General features: G+C 48.1%; 1 protein-coding gene across 13 annotated transcripts in view; it reads left to right on the top strand.

The window, feature by feature from the left end:
- Positions 1-19,186, top strand: part of CTIF (cap binding complex dependent translation initiation factor) — a 168,910-nt gene that overhangs the window by 40,484 nt on the left and 109,240 nt on the right. For 7 of the 13 annotated variants that reach the window (XR_011090717.1, XR_011090719.1, XR_011090720.1 and 4 more), the window contains 4 exons: positions 1,773-1,895; positions 7,377-7,450; positions 11,159-11,263; positions 14,337-14,412. The exons of 1 other annotated variant lie outside the window; for it this stretch is intronic. Coding sequence is in view for 2 of the 12 variants with exons in the window: in XM_068665217.1 (XP_068521318.1) it covers positions 1,773-1,895; positions 7,377-7,450; positions 11,159-11,263; positions 14,337-14,412 (378 nt within the window). In the remaining 10 variants the exon portion in view is untranslated. The remainder of the gene's footprint in view (positions 1-1,772; positions 1,896-7,376; positions 7,451-11,158; positions 11,264-14,336; positions 14,413-19,186) is intronic. 5 more of the 13 variants (XR_011090722.1, XR_011090723.1, XR_011090724.1 and 2 more) reach the window with 3 other exon arrangements.

Genomic DNA, 19,186 nt, shown 5'->3' on the forward strand with positions numbered 1-19,186 from the left:
TGGCTGTGCCAGTGAGTTTGAACATGATGAATTTAGGCTGCACTTGATTGGTCTGTCTTCGACCCTGGGAAGTTTCAACAATTTTAAGTGCAGATTTTATTTTAAAATAGTTTATTTTTAAATGTAAATATTAAGAGGGCCAGATAGAGGGCAGAAAGCACAGAAGATGGGGAATGTGAACAGGGAAAGGTCCCAGGTCATGGGTTAGAGCCAGGAGACAAACTCATTTAGTAAGAGCAGTATCCCTGTTTCTACCCAATTCGTTCGTGATATTTCTGCAGGCTTGTCTGGCGCCTTCAGATGTCGGTGCATGATGGCATCAATCTCCCTGTTTCTTACTGGGGTTTTATTGTGGCCAGCCGCATTTCTGGCATTTGAATAGCTTCAAGTTGTCTGCAGGCAACCATGACCAAAAGTTGAGTAAATACAACCAAATGGCAGTGTTTATTTTCAACGTTTCTTTTAAAGTGAAGGGTGCATATGCTGGCTCGCTCCCATGGCAGCATTTGGCACAGACATTTTTCAGATGTAGGTGAACAAGATGCTCAATATGTAGGATAGAGTAAATTGGTAGTTGAGCCTTTGAGCAGCTAGGTGGTGAAGAGTCATCTCTCCCAGTTGCCTTTTCAGTTGGTGCATGTATTTTTTCTGTGTCAAATGTGAATTCTCACTTCTCAGGATGCCTGCAAGGCTTGCTCATTCTCACAGCTTCCCAAAGTGGCCACCTCCCCGTGTCTCTCAGTTTATACTAATAGTTTTATTTTTCCTGCCTCCCTGCCAATTTAACAACTCCCTTAACTTCATGTCACTCGGTGTTTCTCAGCCATTGGGATATTTGGATTGCCAAATTGTGGTGAGGAGGAAAAGTGCTTTCTGCCGTTAGGGCAACATCTCATGGGAATAACCACAATTTCTCAATTTTCATCTATATACAGCCTGGAAACTAGCTGACCTCTCCCCCTCTTTCAGAGTTGATACTGCTTGTAGGCTGTAGCAACCAGAAGATGTTTGAGCTTGATTGGGACTTGCCGTGTTCGACACTGGAGAACATGCAGTGGGGCAGTGAGGAAACAGTGCATTTTGCCTCCCGTCCCTCACCTTGGGTCAGTCCTCTGGGATCAGTGATCTGGACTGTGTGTCCTACACTGTGGGTGAGTCCTGCTGCCTCCTAAAGGCTGAGGTGGCCCTGCCGTAGTGGTGGCAGTGCCAGCAGAGACTCACATAACCCCAGCGAGTGTCTGAGACACCAAATGCCTGCTCTTACATTGGAAACACGGACTGCCACTTTCATTTCCCACATTTTCAGAGAAGTCAAAAAGAGTAGAATATTCCGCGCTCTGTGATTTCGGGTGTTTTAACCACTGCAGGTCACTTCAAAAGTCTTTTGCAAGCCTCTGAGGAAGGCTGTAGGAGCATATATAAGCAGTTCTAGTGGGTTGCTGAATATGTATAATTAATTGTCATGAAGCCATAGGAAGTAAGTAGTATTTTTCCCTGTGCATACACTAGTGAACTAGAGCACTAGAGCCAAAACTTATTACCATTTCAGCTTCCCACAATGCCATCTCTTTGCAAGGTGTAAGTATGAGAAAATTTCATCCAGATACTTTAAAGGACTCAAAGAAACCCCCAAACAGGGCCATTAGGCATGGGCATGTTTCTTTAGGTGCTTGTGCACATGGCCTGGGGGCTCAAGCTCTGCCAGCTCAGCAGTTTTTATGGGTGCAGGACGGCATTGCCCTTGACTAAAGCCAGCTGTTTGTTGTTTCCAGGAAGAGTGGGATCACAGCAGCAGTGGGAGCGCAGGATCCCAGCTGGGGTCGGGCTCCAGGCGCGGGTCTGGATCCAGGTCTGGCAGCTGCAGCAGAAGCAGCCAGTTCAGGCAACCAACCAAGGTATTCCTGGTGGCCACGGTGAGAGCCAACTGTGGGGTGCTCCAGTCGCATCCTGTGCTTGCCGTTCATCGCTGGTGTCCTCCCGATGGTGTGGTTTGTGTATGTGCCTACATGTAAGGTGTGAGTACCTGGCCGTGGGGGAGTTTACCTGCCAGACCTACTTGCTTTGTGCATAGCCCGTGACCTGGCTGCTGAGGGATGTAGCTGTCTGTCCTTCAGCCCCGAGGGCTGTTCAAACATGACAAGCACCTTACTGTTGGGAAAGAAGTCTCGAGCCAGCTGGCTTAGTGCAGAGGAAATGTGCTTTTCCCCTTGTGTCGTTGTTTAACCCGGCCGGCAGCTAAACACCATGCAGCCGTTCGCTCACCCTCCCCCCTCCCTCTCTGGAACGGGGGAGAGAAATGGAAAGTGAAGCCCGTGAGTTGAGATAAAGACAGTTTAATAAGACAGGAAAATAATAATAACAATAATAATAATAATAATACAACGATGATAATAGTACTACTAATAATAATGTGTACAAACAAGTGATGCACAATGCAATTGCTCACCACCTGCTGACCGATGCCCAGCCTAACCCCGAGCAGTCCGGCCCCCTCCCCCCAGCTAGCCACCCCTATATATTGTTTAGCATGACGTCAAATGGTATGGAATACCCCTTTGGCTAGTTTGGGTCACCTGTCCTGGGTCTGTCCCCTCCCAGCTCTTACTGCACCCCCAGCCTGCCCGTTGGCAGGACAGAGCAAGAAGCTGAGATGTCCTTGGCTTGGTATAAGCACTGCTCTGCAACAATTAAAACATCAGGGTGTTATCAGCACTCTTCTCATCCTAAGCCAAAACATAGCATTCTACCAGCTACTAGGAAGAAAATTAACTCTGTTCTAACTGAAACCAGGACAACTTGTAATCGTGGAGTACTTTTATTTGGGGAAATGAAGAGATGCCTGTAATTATTTTTGGTGAGTCTTCTAAAGAATGTTGGTGTGAAAGGTGTTCATCTGGTTCATGTTAATATGGAACAATGCTAGGGCCGCATGATATGATGAAATGTGTTTGCTTACCTCTATTCGTTTAATAAATTGTAAACTTTGATTGTAATCTTATTTGGGACTTAGTCATTTATTACATTGGTATATGACTGAATGCCACATGGGCAGTGACAAATGATGACCTTGAGTCCAGCTGCTTTCCATGAGAGCTGTCAGCAGGGCTAGATGGGGAGTTACCTTCCTGCCATGCAAAATCCGTGGGGAATTTGATTTTGATTTGGTTTTAGGGCCACTCCCTGCTTGAACTCTGAGCAGGGACCTACTTCTGCACACACAAACATTGGGTGTACCAGAAGTGGAGGACAGGCTTGGGAGGTTTGGGCTAGTGTTCCTGATCCATCCATCCATGTCAAGCATCCTGGGGAAACTGAGAAAGCAGTCTGAAATCGTGAGTGGTGTTACAGAGATCAGGGCTGGGATGGAGGAAAGCACAGCCTCCTCAACTTGCAGAAGCAGGTTGTTCTTGAAAAGCCATGGGCCTTTCTGGGGGGAATGAAGCTTGCCGTATCCCTGTGTCTTTGACCAGGGATAGCATTGCTCAAAATGTCTGTATTTTTCTCAGTTTTGATAAACTGGTGTTTTTCAACAAAAAGCCTTCAAGCAGAGCCTTTTTGGGCAGCTCGATGTCTGTCTGTGGGCTCTATGCATCCAGGAGTCATAGGTAGCTGAAAAGGAGGAAACGTGGGGGAATCTGTGCAACTTCAAAAGTAGCATGACACAGGATAATCCCTGAATGTATACCACAGACAGCACTGAGACTTGGCTGACCACTTGGTGCTGTTCTACATTAATGCAAAGCATGGGGATGAGGTACGCTGTTGCAATTGTGGGATGATGAGCATGGTTTTGTATTTGTCATGGTTTGCTGCAGAATTGTAACGAGGAGTGGCGAGAGAAACCAGTGTTACACTGAGCTAGCTTTTGAAAAGCTGCTGCATGCATTTCAATGCTGACATTGCGGGAATTTGCTGAAGTTGCATGCTTAAGTGAACAGTCGGAGTCCACGCAGCTGGTGGCATGCTCTGTCCCTGCTTGTGCATGCACTCCCAGGGACTGGGCAGTGATGGGTGTGGGTTTTAGGCACCTGGGCGTGTTCACTGGGTCTGCAGGACGCAGATTATGAAAATGCATTTAAACCATACTGGGGGTAGGAGCTGCCATACTGGGGGTAGGAGCTGCCTTACTGAAGCTAGGGTGCATCTGAGCATTTGTGACGTTCTCACCACCATCTCTCACAATCATCCTTCCTAGTGACTTAATTAATTTTCAGCAATCTTTTTTTGCAGTGAAAATTATTATCTAAAGCTGAGGGTTGGGTCATGGGAAGCTTCAAGTTAAAACTGCTCACTGTTATAATTGCAGTCCTGGGGGAACTGACAGCAAGTAACTTCTTTTCTTTTCCTAAATACTCCCCCAGCCCCCCCCCCCAGTCTTGAGAATTGGCTTTTTTAAAGCCTTTATATAGAGTCTCAGCACCGGGCTTGGAGCTGGGTAGCAAGTGCCCTGCCTGCAGAGGGTGTGGGTGCTGCTCACTCCCTCAGCAGCTCTCTTGGGCTTTGTTCCTTCAGGATAAAGGTGGTCATCGCAGGTGGCAAGGGTGTTTGTCTTGAAATGACTGTAGTGACTCATGACTTAATGACAAATTGTGTTATCATTTGGCCCCGGCGTAGTCTCTGTGGAGTCAGGCTGACACTTGGAGCATCTCCCAGAGGAGATGGGGTTGTGGTGTAAAACTTAGTAATAAGTAATAAATCTTACTATGTCCCTACTCTGAGTCTGTTTTGCCCGTCACAATAATTGTTGAGTGATCTCCCCATCCTTATCTCAACCCTTGAGCCCTTTGTGTCATATTTTCTCCCCCTCCTCAAAGAGGAAGGGGAGTAAGAGAGTGGCCGTGGTGGAACCCAGCTGTCCACCCAAGTAAAACCACCACAGGGAGGGCTAGGAGCTGCAGCCCAGTTGGGGTGGTAGCATCCAGCCACTGCCCAAAAGCTTGCACCCATCTGACCTCATGCACCACTTCGCAGGAAGCATTCCCACCAGCTGCTGTGAATCGGGGCTGAACCAGCCACATCCAAACAAGTTTGAAGCAGAACTCTGGAGGCTAATTGTTAAGTGCTTTGTTTCAGGGTTCAGAAAGGGACACTGAGCTGAATTTGGGTGACAGTTTTATGACACAACCTGTTGCATTAGGAACCCATTCTCATGTTATCCTAAATTTTGGCTGTTTAAAGTTATTGTGGTTGATTTATCTCATCCTCATTGCAACTAGTTACACACTCACACGCTTTTTCCCTGAGCCACAATACTGAACTCCTAGGGCATCCTATTGTAGGTAGTTCATTAACAAGTACTTAAAATATCCAATGTCTGTAGAAATGGGAAGAGAAATGAATCTGTCTGCAGGAAGAGGTATTTCTTCTTTGGGTGAAGACCAAAGAAGAAATAAAGACCAAAGATGCTATAAAGATGTGGACATCTGTGTTTTCATTATGCTGCATGACAATGCCTTTAAGTATTTAGAATTAATTTCTCTCTCTGGTGAGAGAATTTTTGCTTACGTTTGCTTAAAATAAAATCTCTGCTTCCATAATTGTCCGTGGGAGTTTTATACTTTACTTGTAGTTTATTTCTGTGCAGACATGTTGACCTGTAGATCGCTGGAGGTTAAAAATCATAATCCATACACCCCTTAAAGGAAACCAAAAAGAAGGGGGGAGGAGCAATGCGCCTGTTTGAGTATCTGTTTGTTTGTTGTGTTGGGAATGGCTCTGTAATCTGTCTGTGGTGTGCAATGACAATGTGTGTCCATGTTGGGAAAAGGCTGCTTGCTTCATGGCAAATTGGGGTTTGGGACTTAACTGAGAAGCATTTAGATTTTTGTTTTTTTTTCAGTGTCTCGGTTATTAATATTTGAGTATGGCAGTTCCTCAGGAAAGCTGTATGTGGACAGAAGAAATATTTTTGCATACTAATCTTTGATAATTGTTGTCTGCATGACAGTTTATCATAATTTTATGTGTGTGTGAACTCGGTAAATATAGTTTGCCTGTTGGAAACATCAGCCTTGAGGAGAGCCATCAGAAATACTACAGCAGGGTAGTGCTTATATTCATTCATGCTTGTGATGGCTGACAGCTTTGAAGATGCTCTCAGTACCTGACAGTGTAACTGCGGCTGGTTGGGCCCTCGTTGCAAGGGTGTTGTGGGTATGAGGAGACGAACCTGCTTTTTTGTACCTGTGCCAAGGCTGAAAGCAGCCTGGAATTGCTTTGGCAGAGTCTGGCTGTGTGGTGTCCCCTGGAAATCATAGGATGGGGGAGCATTTGGAAGCCGCGTTCTCCAGCACTACTTTTTGCCAGAGCTGAACCATTTGGGCTGGAATACTTCAATAAGGGCAGCCTGCTTTTTTTGAGGAGGATATGTGGAGGCTGGTGAGTGTAAAGGGGCTGTGAAGGACGAGAAGCAGTCTGGGGTCTTTTCTTTAGATGCTTTTCCTTTTGCATTGCTCTTTTTCTAAAAAGCAGCTGCACTGCAAAATTAGAGGTGCTTTGTGGTTTATTGGAGGTTTCTCATAATTTCCATCTGATTATACTGTAAGGCTTTTGCTTCTCAGGTGGGATAAAAAAAAAGTTCCTGCAAGCTCAGCATGATGTTTTCTGATGGTTTGTGTAGCAGCTTCCTAGCAATTCCTCCTATCCTAACGCCTACAACCTACATGCACCTTGTGCCCTCCCTTCTGTAACACCAGGTCTTGGGGACCCAGGCAACTGGAGTCTGCAGCGCTGTCAGGAGTTTCAGCACAGTGCTATATCATACCTTGAGACTTTGATAGAGCAAGGCCAGGTTGTGTCACCATGACTCCTTGAAGAAGCAGTCACTGCTGTGGTGAAATCCAGAGGTGTTGGGAGGTTCCTTGGGCAGCTCTGCCTCGTGCATCACTGATGGTTGGCTTTCCATGTGCTTGTTGGTGATAACCCCTGGAGATATTGAAGAGCCACCTGAACTGGCTTCTAGGTGGCCCTTTTTGACCTTGGTTGGACCAGATGACGTTGGAGGTCCCCTTCCCAGCTCAAGCAGCCTGGAGTTCTGTGATGCTGAGCATCTTTGTGGCCAGCATGTCAACCTGCCCACTGGGTCTTGGAGGTCTTGTACCCACATTGACTGTGGACAGGGGATAGAAGGATGGGGCCAAAGTCAACCAATGCATTGTGTGCTTTGTGTCGTCCACAGCTTTGTGTCCCAAAGGCCAAAACCATGTGTCACTCCCTGTCTTCCAAGTGCACTCTTGTGGCGAGCAAGGGGGCTGTGTTGGGCTGACGTGGAGGTGGCAAGGCTGGGCACAGAGCTGTGCCACCTCCTGGCTGGCATAGGAGATGCTGGGCAGGGCTAGGCACCTTCTGCCAAGTAACTGCCTTTCCCTCCTTCCTAGAATGGCAACAAGGAGGGGTCCCTTGACATGCTGGGCACTGACATCTGGGCTGCCAACACCTTCGACTCCTTCAGGTAAGCTGATCTGAAAGCGCTCTGAGAGGAGGGTTTGCGCACGTGCCTGTCCTGGGTGTGCCCAGCTGGGCACTGGCCTCACGTCGCTCCTCCTCGCCTTTACTGGATGCGGGGGGAAACCTAGTTACAAAAAGATGAGGAAAAGGCTGAGGTGCTTAATGCCTTCTTTGCCTCAGTCTTTAGCAGCAATACCGGTTGTTCTCTGGATACCCAGTCCCCTGAGCTGGTGGAAGGGGATGGGGAGCAGAATGTGGCCCTCACTATCCACGAAGAACTGGTTGGCGACCTGATACAGCACTTGGATGTGTACAAGTCGATGGGGCCGGATGGGATCCACCCGAGGGTACTGAGGGAACTGGCAGAGGAGCTGGCCAAGCCGCTTACCATCATTTATCAACAGTCCTGGCTATCAGGGGAGGTCCCAGTCGACTGGCGGCTAGCAAACGTGACGCCCATCTACAAGAAGGGTCGGAGGGCAGACCCAGGGAACTCTAGGCCTGTCAGTTTGACCTCAGTGCCAGGGAAGCTCATGGAGCAGATTCTCTTGAGTGTCATCATGCGGCACTTGCAGGGCAACCAGGCGATCAGGCCCAGTCAGCATGGGTTTATGAAAGGCAGGTCCTGCTTGACGAACCTGATCTCCTTCTATGACAAAGTGACGTGCTGGGTGGATGAGGGAAAGGCTGTGGATGTGGTCTACCTTGACTTCAGCAAGGCTTTTGACACCGTCTCCCACAGCATTCTCCACAAGAAACTGGCTGCTTTTGTCTTGGACTGGCGCACGCTTCGTTGGGTTAGAAACTGGCTGGATAGCCGGGCCCAAAGAGTCGTGGTGAATGGAGTCAAGTCCAGTTGGAGGCCAGTCACTAGTGGAGTTCCCCAGGGCTCGGTACTGGGGCCGGTCCTCTTTAATATCTTCATCGATGATCTGGATGAGGGCATTGAGTGCACCCTCAGTAAGTTTGCAGATTACAACAAGTTAGGTGCATGTGCCCATCTGCTCGAGGGTAGGAAGGCTCTGCAGGAGGATCTGGATAGGCTGCACCGATGGGCTGAGGTCAACTGCATGAAGTTCAGCAAGGCCAAGTGCCGGGTCCTGCACCTGGGGCGCAATAACGCCAAGCAGAGCTACAGGCTGGGAGATGAGTGGTTGGAAAGCTGCCAGGCAGAGAAGGACCTGGGAGTGATGGTTGATAGTCGGCTGAATATGAGCCAGCAGTGTGCTCAGGTGGCCAAGAAGGCCAACAGCATCCTGGCCTGTATAAGCAGCAGTGTGGCCAGCAGGGCTAGGGAAGTGCAGGTCTAGGGCTGAGCTGCAGTCAGAGAACTGTGCCTGTGGTTTCAGCAAGCCTTGGTTTCAACCTCGCTGGTGCCGCATAGGCTCTGTTGGGAGGTTAAATGTTGAGGACAGTGTATTGCGTTCATATGCATGTGCATATACACACAGGGCTCCTGTTTTAGGAAAGGAGATTCTGAAAAGCACCAAGCCTCCTGACAACTCCAAAATAAATTGCTGCCAAGAAGCCAGTAGTGATGGTGCATCGATCCAGATGTTTCCCCTACAGGATGCACGTGTGTGTGATGCAATGACTACTTTTTCTCCAGCCTGTTTCTTCTCCAGATCTGTCTCCACAGCCAGTTTTCAGTAGTTCTGGTTAAATGACCTTTGGTGCTCAAGTGCTGGGGAATGGCAGGGTGAGGCCTTCAGTTAAACAGTCCTGTTTGAATAGCTTAATTTGTCAGTGTCTTAATTTTTCACTTTCCAGTGCCCCAGTCCCCCGAGGAGCTAAGGTGCTTAGCATGCTTCCACTGAAGGCACCTCTGAGCTCTTCTCGTCCTTCAGAGGGAAGGATGGAGACACCTCCTGTGCTAGGGCAATGCTGCCCTTTTGCATGCTGAGCAAAGCCTTTGACACGGTCTCCCACAGTATTCTCCCGGGGAAACTGTCTGCCCGTGGCCTGGACAGGTATACTCTTCTCTGGGTAAAGAACTGGCTGGAGGGCCATGCCCAGCGGGTAGTGGTTAATGAAGTTAAGTCCAGCTGGCATCCCATTACAAGTGGTGTCCCCCAGGGGTCAGTACTGGGGCCTATCTTGTTAAAAATCTTTATTGATGACCTAGATGAGGGGATTGAGTCAGTAAGTTTGCAGACAACACCAAGTTGGGAGGTAGTGTTGATCTGCCTGAGGGTAGGGTGGCCCTTCAGAGGATAGGCTGGACTGCTGGGCTGAAGTGAATGGGATGAGGTTTAACAAGGCCAAGTGCTAGGTCCTGCACTTTGGCCACAATAACTCCGTGCAGCACTATAGGCTTGGGGCAGAGTGGCTAGAAGACTTGTGAAGAGGAAAGGGACCTGGGAGTGTTAATCGATGCTTGGCTGAACATGAGCCGGCAGTGTGCCCAGGTGGCCAAGAAGGCCAACAGCATCCTGGCTTGTATCAGGAACAGTGTAGCCAGCAGGACCAGGGAGGTGATCATCCCCCTGCACTCAGCTCTGGTGAGGCTGCACCTCGAGTACTGTGTTCAGTTTTGGGCCCCTCGCTACAAGAAGGACATCGAGGTGCTCGAGCAAGTCCAGAGAAGGGCGACGAAGCTGGTGAGGGGCCTGGAGAACAAGTCTTACGAGGAGCGGCTGAGGGAGCTGGGCTTGTTCAGCCTGGAGAAAAGGAGGCTCAGGGGAGACCTTATTGCTCTCTACAGGTACCTCAAAGGAGGCTGTAGTGAGGTGGGGGTTGGTCTGTTCTCCCACGTGCCTGGTGACAGGACGAGGGGGAATGGGCTTAAGTTGCGCCTGGGGAGGTTTAGGTTAGATATTAGGAAGATCTTCTTTACCAAAAGGGTTGTGAGGCACTGGAACAGCCTGCCCAGGGAAGTGGTGGAGTCACCATCCCTGGAGGTCTTTAAAAGACGTTTAGATGTAGAGCTTAGGGATATGGTTTAGTGGGGACTGTTAGTGTTAGAACAGAGGTTGGACTTGATGATCTTGAGGTCTCTTCCAACCTAGAGATTCTGTGATTCTGTGATTAGTCCATGATGCTAAGCACCAACAACATACTCAAAGCATTGTTTCTGCTTAGGAGAGGTTTGCAGTCCAAACATCTGAAAAAGGTACTGATATGATTATTTGCAGGCATCTTAGAGCTGCACCGGTGAAATAGAGGCAGCTGTGAGCTCCTGCTCCAGGACTCTCTTCCATGAAGTGGCGGTATGATCACTCCTTGCTCTGCAGCTGCTGAGAAGAGCTGCTGCTTCAGCATGGGTAAACCAAGTGTGCTGCCCAGCTCGAGCAGTGAAACACGCTTTCTGTCTGGTTGTATGCATTTGTGTGCTGTGCCTGAAGCACTGCAGGAGTTGTGTTCCCATGTGTTCCCACCTGGGACTTGCTCCAGGCCCCTAGAGCATCTACACTGCATGGACTGGACCAGCATCTGCTGCAATAAAAAGTGCTAGCTGCACTTGCTATAAAAAGCAAGTGCAGTTAGCAAGGCGTATGCTGCATCATTAGTCTACATCAAAACTATGGGCTTAGCGTAACAGCAGCGTAAAGGTCGGAGGCCTGTGGCAGCATGCTCTGCAGCAGGGAGTGCAGCCTCCAAAGTACCAGCTTTCGTCGTCTACAGGCTCATGTGAGCCATCTGCTCTTCAGTGAGGTTGTGTTTAATTAGTAGGGCACTGATTTTCTTTCTCTCCTTGTTTTTCCTCTCCTAGTGGTGCAACATGGGACTTGCAGCCTGAAAAACTAGATTTCACGCAGTTTCACAGGAAGCTCAGAAACACCACCAAACATCCAGTGCCTCACATAGACAGAGAAGGGTGAGTGCTGTGCATGTGCATAGTTATCCCAAGATAAGTGATATGATGCTCTCCAGCAAGATGTATAACCTCTCCTTTGCAGTGGGAATGCTGGCTTGATGGCATAGCCCACACAGAGGACCTGGAAAAGATGTGTTGGACCACATATAGGGGCTGAGAACTTCATGATCAGTCTCTTTGGCTCCTCTATCAACCAGCTCTGGGTTAGAGCAGAGCTGTTTGCTGTATTTTGTATTGTTTGAAAGAGTTCAGCTTTTAAACTATGTGGGCTCCAGGCTATGTCTCCTAGATTTAAGCATCTCTGAATATTGGGGGAAAGATCCTGGTTACAATTCCAATGAGTGAAAGCGCTTCTGTTGTTCTCCCCAGCAAGACTTGAGGGAAGAGCAGAGCATCAATATGGTCCATCTAGATTGAAATGTTCATTCCCTTCCTGCTAGGCATGTAACTATGAGAACATTAAGTAGTTCATCTTGGTGGTTACAGCCTCCTGGGGCTATCACAGTGTTGCTGGATTCTTCTTTGGCTATGCGTTGGTCATGTACATAGACACCAAGAGATTCACTGATGCTGATGAGAGACAGACATTTCTCTGCAGATTCTGCCACTTGAGAAACACTCTCCTTGTTACTCAGTCCTGGTGCTTAACGCACTGGCAGTGCTGTTAACAGATATGGGCAGTGTTACCCGTTCTGTTATCCCAAGTTATAACAAGGCTTCAACTCATTGCTGATGGAACTCATTGCACATCTCAGCTAAAGAAAGAATAGAGGAAGTGCCATATCCACGTTTTATCTAATATTTTTTCTGATATTTTTTCCTAGTAATTAGTCATTTCTTGCCCATAGAGGATGATAAAAATAAAAATGGATCTAAAAGATGGGGTTGAGAAGGCTACAAATGACTTCTCAGTGCCATTTTAGGCATAGGGATAGAAATCTTTCAGCAAAGTTTATCTGTTGGTAAATTGGTTTTGCCAAAGTATGAGCCAGTCTGGGTTCACAATCCTACCTCAGCCCAGGTTCAGCATCTGCAGGAGGCTCCCATACCTGTTTGTGACAGGCAAACTCACGTGACCGTATAAGGCTTTTTTCTGCCCTGTAAATATTTATGATTTGCAATTTTCAGAATATTTGAAACAACATGAGTAACACTGAATTTCAGAGTCTCTAAGTGCCTCAGTAGGTAACAGCTCATGTTTGCCTCTATAGATGGTTTTGAAGCATAGGATGAGGGGCCCTCTGTAAAATAAGATGTAATGGGCTCCATGGTTCACGGCACTTCCCAGGTGGTCCTGCCAGAGACACCAGCTATGTACAACAGCAATTTCATTTGTGATGGAAAGTCAAGCCACCTGTTGAACACCTGATTTTTCATAAAGCAATTAAGGCGTTAGTTAAATGCTAGTCCTCCACTACCTTCAGTTTAGTCCCCTATTGCTCCTCCACAATCTCACAAGTCTGGGGCCTGCCCCACTGGGCTGTGGAGGTTTCCATTCAGCTTGTGTCGTGGTTTAACCCGGCCGGCAGCTAAACACCACGCAGCCATTCGCTCACCCTCCCCCTCCCTCTCTGGGACGGGGGAGAGAAATGGAAAGTGAAGCCCGTGAGTTGAGATAAAGACAGTTTAATAAGACAGGAAAATAACAATAATAATAATAATAATAATAATAATAATAATAATAATAATACAATGGTGATAATAGTACTACTACTAATAATACTAATAATGTGTACAAACAAGTGATGCACAATGCAATTGCTCACCACCCGCTGACCGATGCCCAGCCTAACCCTGAGCAGTCCGGCCCCCTCCCCCCAGCTAGCCACCCCTATATATTGTTTAGCATGACGTCAGATGGGATGGAATACCCCTTTGGCTAGTTTGGGTCACCTGTCCTGGGTCTGTCCCCTCCCAGCTCTTACTGCACCCCCAGCCTGCCCGTTGGCAGGACAGAGCAAGAAGCTGAGATGTCCTTGGCTTAGTATAAGCACTGCTCTGCAACAATTAAAACATCGGGGTGTTATCAGCACTCTTCTCATCCCAAGCCAAAACACAGCATTCTACCAGCTACTAGGAAGAAAATTCTGTTCTAACTGAAACCAGGACAGTTTGCTATTTTTCAGGTTTGATGTTTTAGCATGTTCCATTCTTTCATTTTACATTTACTGTAATTCCACCAATATCGGTTGTCCTTGGACTTAAAGACACTGAATGTTTGCACCTGCAGCTGTCAAAGTTTCTGCCTTCTGTAAGTTGTTGAACAATATCTTGTCACTAATTGACCACAAAATACATCAACATTTGTCTGTAATAAATCACTCAAATTCTTTATAAATGCAGATGAACAATGTTTACTGCTCTTTTCTTATTGCTTTCATTTTCTCTGCATTCAGCTAGTAGCAGGCCTTATGTGATCGATTTTTTTTTAATTTCTTCATACAAGCAAAACTTGCTAATTATCCTTACCCTGTCAACTATGTACTTGGTCTGTTAATACTTGGCTTCTCACCCTGATTTTTTTTTGTGTTTCAAAACATATGTTTACATTCATATTGGTTTCTGTTTACCGCTTTTCTCCTGTTTGAGATCTATGTTTGTGCTTGCTTACCACCACCTTTCCCAGCAGGGGAACAGGAGCTCCTGCAGAGACTGGCAAATGAGCAGCAGTTCAAAAGAAGCATTTTTCATTAGGTTTTTCTGTCCCCATTTTTTCTTCCCAGTGGGCTGTTTAGTTTTTCTCAGTCTGGGAACTGAATCATCTAAAACTACTGCTCAGGGCTGCCTTTGGTTTTCTCACTGCTGGTGTTACCAAAAGTATTTTAATGCTGTGGTGAATGGATAGTCACTAGTGCAGGGGATAGGGCTGGGAAAAGCATTTCATTTGGTATTAATGGCTTTGTGCCCACATGGGAGTGTTTTGGAGACACAACATACTTGCTTCAGAGAACCTCTTTGTTTTTATGAGAGTCCTTTGCAGTAAGCGCTAATCTTTCCCATGTGCCATAATAGAACATTAACGTAGGTTCCAGCGAGGTTTATCATGCTTTTGCTTGTTTTCTTCCTGCTGCAGGATCGGAAAAGGGAAGTACGAGGACAGTGATACCATCAACTTGAACGACATAGAGAAAGTCCTCCCAGTGTGGCAGGTAGGTGCTGAGGCCACTGCTGAAGGCGGCAGCTTCCCTGCACAACCTCTCCTTACAAAACCATCCCTGGAAGGTGGGCAGGCTGCCTGGGCTGAGCTGCAGTCAGAGAACTGTGCCTGTGGTTTCAGCAAGCCTTGGTTTCAACCTCGCTGGTGCCGCATAGGCTCTGTTGGGAGGTTAAATGTTGAGGACAGTGTATTGCGTTCATATGCATGTGCATATACACACAGGGCTCCTGTTTTAGGAAAGGAGATTCTGAAAAGCACCAAGCCTCCTGACAACTCCAAAATAAATTGCTGCCAAGAAGCCAGTAGTGATGGTGCATCGATCCAGATGTTTCCCCTACAGGATGCACGTGTGTGTGATGCAATGACTACTTTTTCTCCAGCCTGTTTCTTCTCCAGATCTGTCTCCACAGCCAGTTTTCAGTAGTTCTGGTTAAATGACCTTTGGTGCTCAAGTGCTGGGGAATGGCAGGGTGAGGCCTTCAGTTAAACAGTCCTGTTTGAATAGCTTAATTTGTCAGTGTCTTAATTTTTCACTTTCCAGTGCCCCAGTCCCCCGAGGAGCTAAGGTGCTTAGCATGCTTCCACTGAAGGCACCTCTGAGCTCTTCTCGTCCTTCAGAGGGAAGGATGGAGACACCTCCTGTGCTAGGGCAATGCTGCCCTTTTGCATGCTGAGCAAAGCCTTTGACACGGTCTCCCACAGTATTCTCCCGGGGAAACTGTCTGCCCGTGGCCTGGACAGGTATACTCTTCTCTGGGTAAAGAACTGGCTGGAGGGCCATGCCCAGCGGGTAGTGGTTAATGAAGTTAAGTCCAGCTGGCATCCCATTACAAGTGGTGTCCCCCAGGGGTCAGTACTGGGGCCTATCTTGTTAAAAATCTTTATTGATGACCTAGATGAGGGGATTGAGTCAGTAAGTTTGCAGACAACACCAAGTTGGGAGGTAGTGTTGATCTGCCTGAGGGTAGGGTGGCCCTTCAGAGGATAGGCTGGACTGCTGGGCTGAAGTGAATGGGATGAGGTTTAACAAGGCCAAGTGCTAGGTCCTGCACTTTGGCCACAATAACTCCGTGCAGCACTATAGGCTTGGGGCAGAGTGGCTAGAAGACTTGTGAAGAGGAAAGGGACCTGGGAGTGTTAATCGATGCTTGGCTGAACATGAGCCGGCAGTGTGCCCAGGTGGCCAAGAAGGCCAACAGCATCCTGGCTTGTATCAGGAACAGTGTAGCCAGCAGGACCAGGGAGGTGATCATCCCCCTGCACTCAGCTCTGGTGAGGCTGCACCTCGAGTACTGTGTTCAGTTTTGGGCCCCTCGCTACAAGAAGGACATCGAGGTGCTCGAGCAAGTCCAGAGAAGGGCGACGAAGCTGGTGAGGGGCCTGGAGAACAAGTCTTACGAGGAGCGGCTGAGGGAGCTGGGCTTGTTCAGCCTGGAGAAAAGGAGGCTCAGGGGAGACCTCATTGCACTCTACAATTTCCTGAAGGGAGGTTATGATGAGGAGGGGGTCAGACTCTTCTCCCAGATAACTAATGATAGGACTCAAGGAAATGGCCACAGGTTGCGCCTGGGGAGATTTAGATCAGATATCAGGAAAAGCTTTTTTTCTCAGAGTGGTCAGGTGCTGGAACAGCCTGCCCAGGGAGGTGGTGGAGTCACCGTCCCTCACGGTGTTCAAGAAGCGCCTGGACAAGGTGCTACGAGATGATTTAGTATCTTAGTGGGTAGTATTGGTGATAGGAGGATGGTTGGAATAGATGATCTTGTAGGTCCCTTCCACCCCTGTGTTTTTAAGTATGTGAACCAGTGAGAAGAGGGAGAAGTGCTGCTGACTTTGGCATTGATTCAAAGATCGAAGCTGAAATTTCCTTAAGTGTATTCTTTATTGCAGTGCTGGATGCACGGGGGATCTTTCCACCTATTGTGCATGTTTGAAGTAACAAACTATCTCATATTTATCCAGCAAAACAATGAATATTCTATTAACGCCTATACATATTCATTACCTAAACCCGCCTACTCTCGCTTCATATGCTAATTAGCTTATCAGTCCTTGCGCTTGCGCAAAGCCTTCCAAGAATTGTGGGTCGGGGTCTTTGGGACGTGGGCAGTGGTCTTTGCTGGCCAAGGGCTCTGCACCAGCAGGCTGCTGTGAGTTTGGGCTGTTTGGGAGAAGAAACTCTTATCTTTGGTGTGAGGAGCTGGCATTCTTAGAGTTCAACCTCCTTCATAATCAACAGCTGTTAAATAAGCCAGCTCCTCCTGGCCTGGTTATCTCATCCTGTTGTAACACAGATTGAGTTTGTTGACTTCAGTGAATTAATTCTATTATATACCTGTAACAAAGGGGGATCTGTTTCTGTCTCATATAAGCAGCTACAATCACATCTTAATTGTAATCATGCAGTGCCAGTGGTGGTTGTGCTGCTCTTTATCACTTTCTTGTTTGAAATGGCTCTTTGGCACACAGTATGTGGGATCATGAGGAAAAATATTAGTATGAGCCTATGAAAGAAAATCCTTCACCTTCCATGGGCCTTTCCCACACTGTGGTTATGTTTGTGTCATATCCTTAAAAGACTTGTCAGGCTGGAGATGCATAAACTCTTGCTTCGTCTGTATTTGAAGATCTCATGGGTTGTTTGTCAGCAGCTGATTTGCTTCTGGTTGCTTCTGGTTCATCTCTTAGGACTTGCTTTTAGCACCGTCTCCCCCATGATGCAGAGCCACTTAGACCAAAGGTTTTGCACTGCCAAATGTGCTTCAGCAGCTAATGCAGAGTTAAGAGCACCAAGCTGCAGAGAGGTTGCAAGTCTTACGTATGGGCTGCTTTGGAAACTCGGTTTCCTTTGGTAAGGTATGATTCCTGTAGGGCATGAAACTAGGAATAGTTTCTAGAATACACATGGGTCCGTATCTGTACTCGTATTTTCAGTGCCCCACTGATGGGTGGGGCAGAATGTTCTGGATATGTGGACATTAATGTCCATACTTGAGTTTTGCTGCTGGAGTCAGGAGTATCAGGAGTATTTTAACAAAATCACAGAATCACAGAATTTCTAGGTTGGAAGAGACCTCAAGATCATCGAGTCCAACCTCTGTTCTAACACTAACAGTCCCCACTAAACCATATCCCTAAGCTCTACATCTAAACGTCTTTTAAAGACCTCCAGGGATGGTGACTCCACCACTTCCCTGGGCAGCCTGTTCCAATGCCTCACAACCCTTTTGGTAAAGAAGATCTTCCTAATATCTAACCTAAACCTCCCCAGGCGCAACTTAAGCCCATTCCCCCTCGTCCTGTCACCAGGCACGTGGGAGAACAGACCAACCCCCACCTCGCTACAGCCTCCTTTGAGGTACCTGTAGAGAGCAATAAGGTTGCCCCTGAGCCTCCTTTTCTCCAGGCTGAACAAGCCCAGCTCCCTCAGCCGCTCCTCGTAAGACTTGTTCTCCAGGCCCCTCACCAGCTTCGTCGCCCTTCTCTGGACCCGCTCAAGCACCTCGATGTCCTTCTTGTAGCGAGGGGCCCAAAACTGAACACAGTACTCGAGGTGCAGCCTCACCAGAGCTGAGTGCAGGGGGATGATCACCTCCCTGGTCCTGCTGGCTACACTGTTCCTGATACAAGCCAGGATGCTGTTGGCCTTCTTGGCCACCTGGGCACACTGCCGGCTCATATTCAGCCAAGCATCGATTAACACTCCCAGGTCCTTCTCTGCCTGGCAGCTCTCCAACCACTCATCTCCCAGCCTGTAGCTCTGCTTGGGGTTATTGCACCCCAGGTGGAGGACCCGGCACTTGGCCTTGTTGAACTTCATGCAGTTGACCTCAGCCCATCAGTGCAGCCTATCCAGATCCTCCTGCAGAGCCTTCCTACCCTCAAGCAGATCGACACACGCACCTAACTTGGTGTATCTGCAAACTTAATGAGGGTTCACTCAATGCCCTCATCCAGATCATCGAAGATATTAAAGATATTTGAAGATATTAAAGAGGACCGGCCCCAGTACCGAGCCCTGGGGAACTCCACTAGTGACTGGCCTCCAACTGGACTTGACTCCATTCACCACGACTCTTTGGGCCCGGCTATCCAGCCAGTTTCTAACCCAACGAAGCGTGCGCCAGTCCAAGCCAAGAGCAGCCAGTTTCTTGAGGAGAATGCTGTGGGAAATGGTGTCAAAAGCCTTGCTGGAGTCAAGGTAAACCACATCCACAGCCTTTCCCTCATCCACCCAGCACGTCACTTTGTCATAGAAGGAGATCAGGTTCGTCAAGCAGGACCTGCCTTTCATAAACCCATGCTGACTGGGCCTGATCGCCTGGTTGCTCTGCAAGTGCCGCATGATGACACTCAAGAGAATCTGCTCCATGAGCTTCCCTGGCACTGAGGTCAAACTGACAGGCCTGTAGTTACCCGGGTCTGCCCTCCGACCCTTCTTGTAGATGGGCGTCACGTTTGCTAGCTGCCAGTCAACTGGGACCTCCCCTGATAGCCAGGACTGTTGATAAATGATGGTAAGCGGCTTGGCCAGCTCCTCTGCCAGTTCCCTCAGTACCCTCGGGTGGATCCCATTCGGCCCCATCGACTTGTACACATCCAAGTGCCGTAGCAGGTCGCCAACCAGTTCTTTGTGGATAGTGAGGGCCACATCCTGCTCCCCATCCCCTTCCACCAGCTCAGGGGACTGGGTATCCAGAGAGCAACCGGTATTGCCGCTAAAGACTGAGGCGAAGAAGGCATTAAGCACCTCCACCTTTTCCTCA

Source organism: Anas acuta, chromosome W, assembly GCF_963932015.1.
Source record: "Anas acuta chromosome W, bAnaAcu1.1, whole genome shotgun sequence".
NCBI classification, from domain to species: domain Eukaryota; kingdom Metazoa; phylum Chordata; class Aves; order Anseriformes; family Anatidae; genus Anas; species Anas acuta.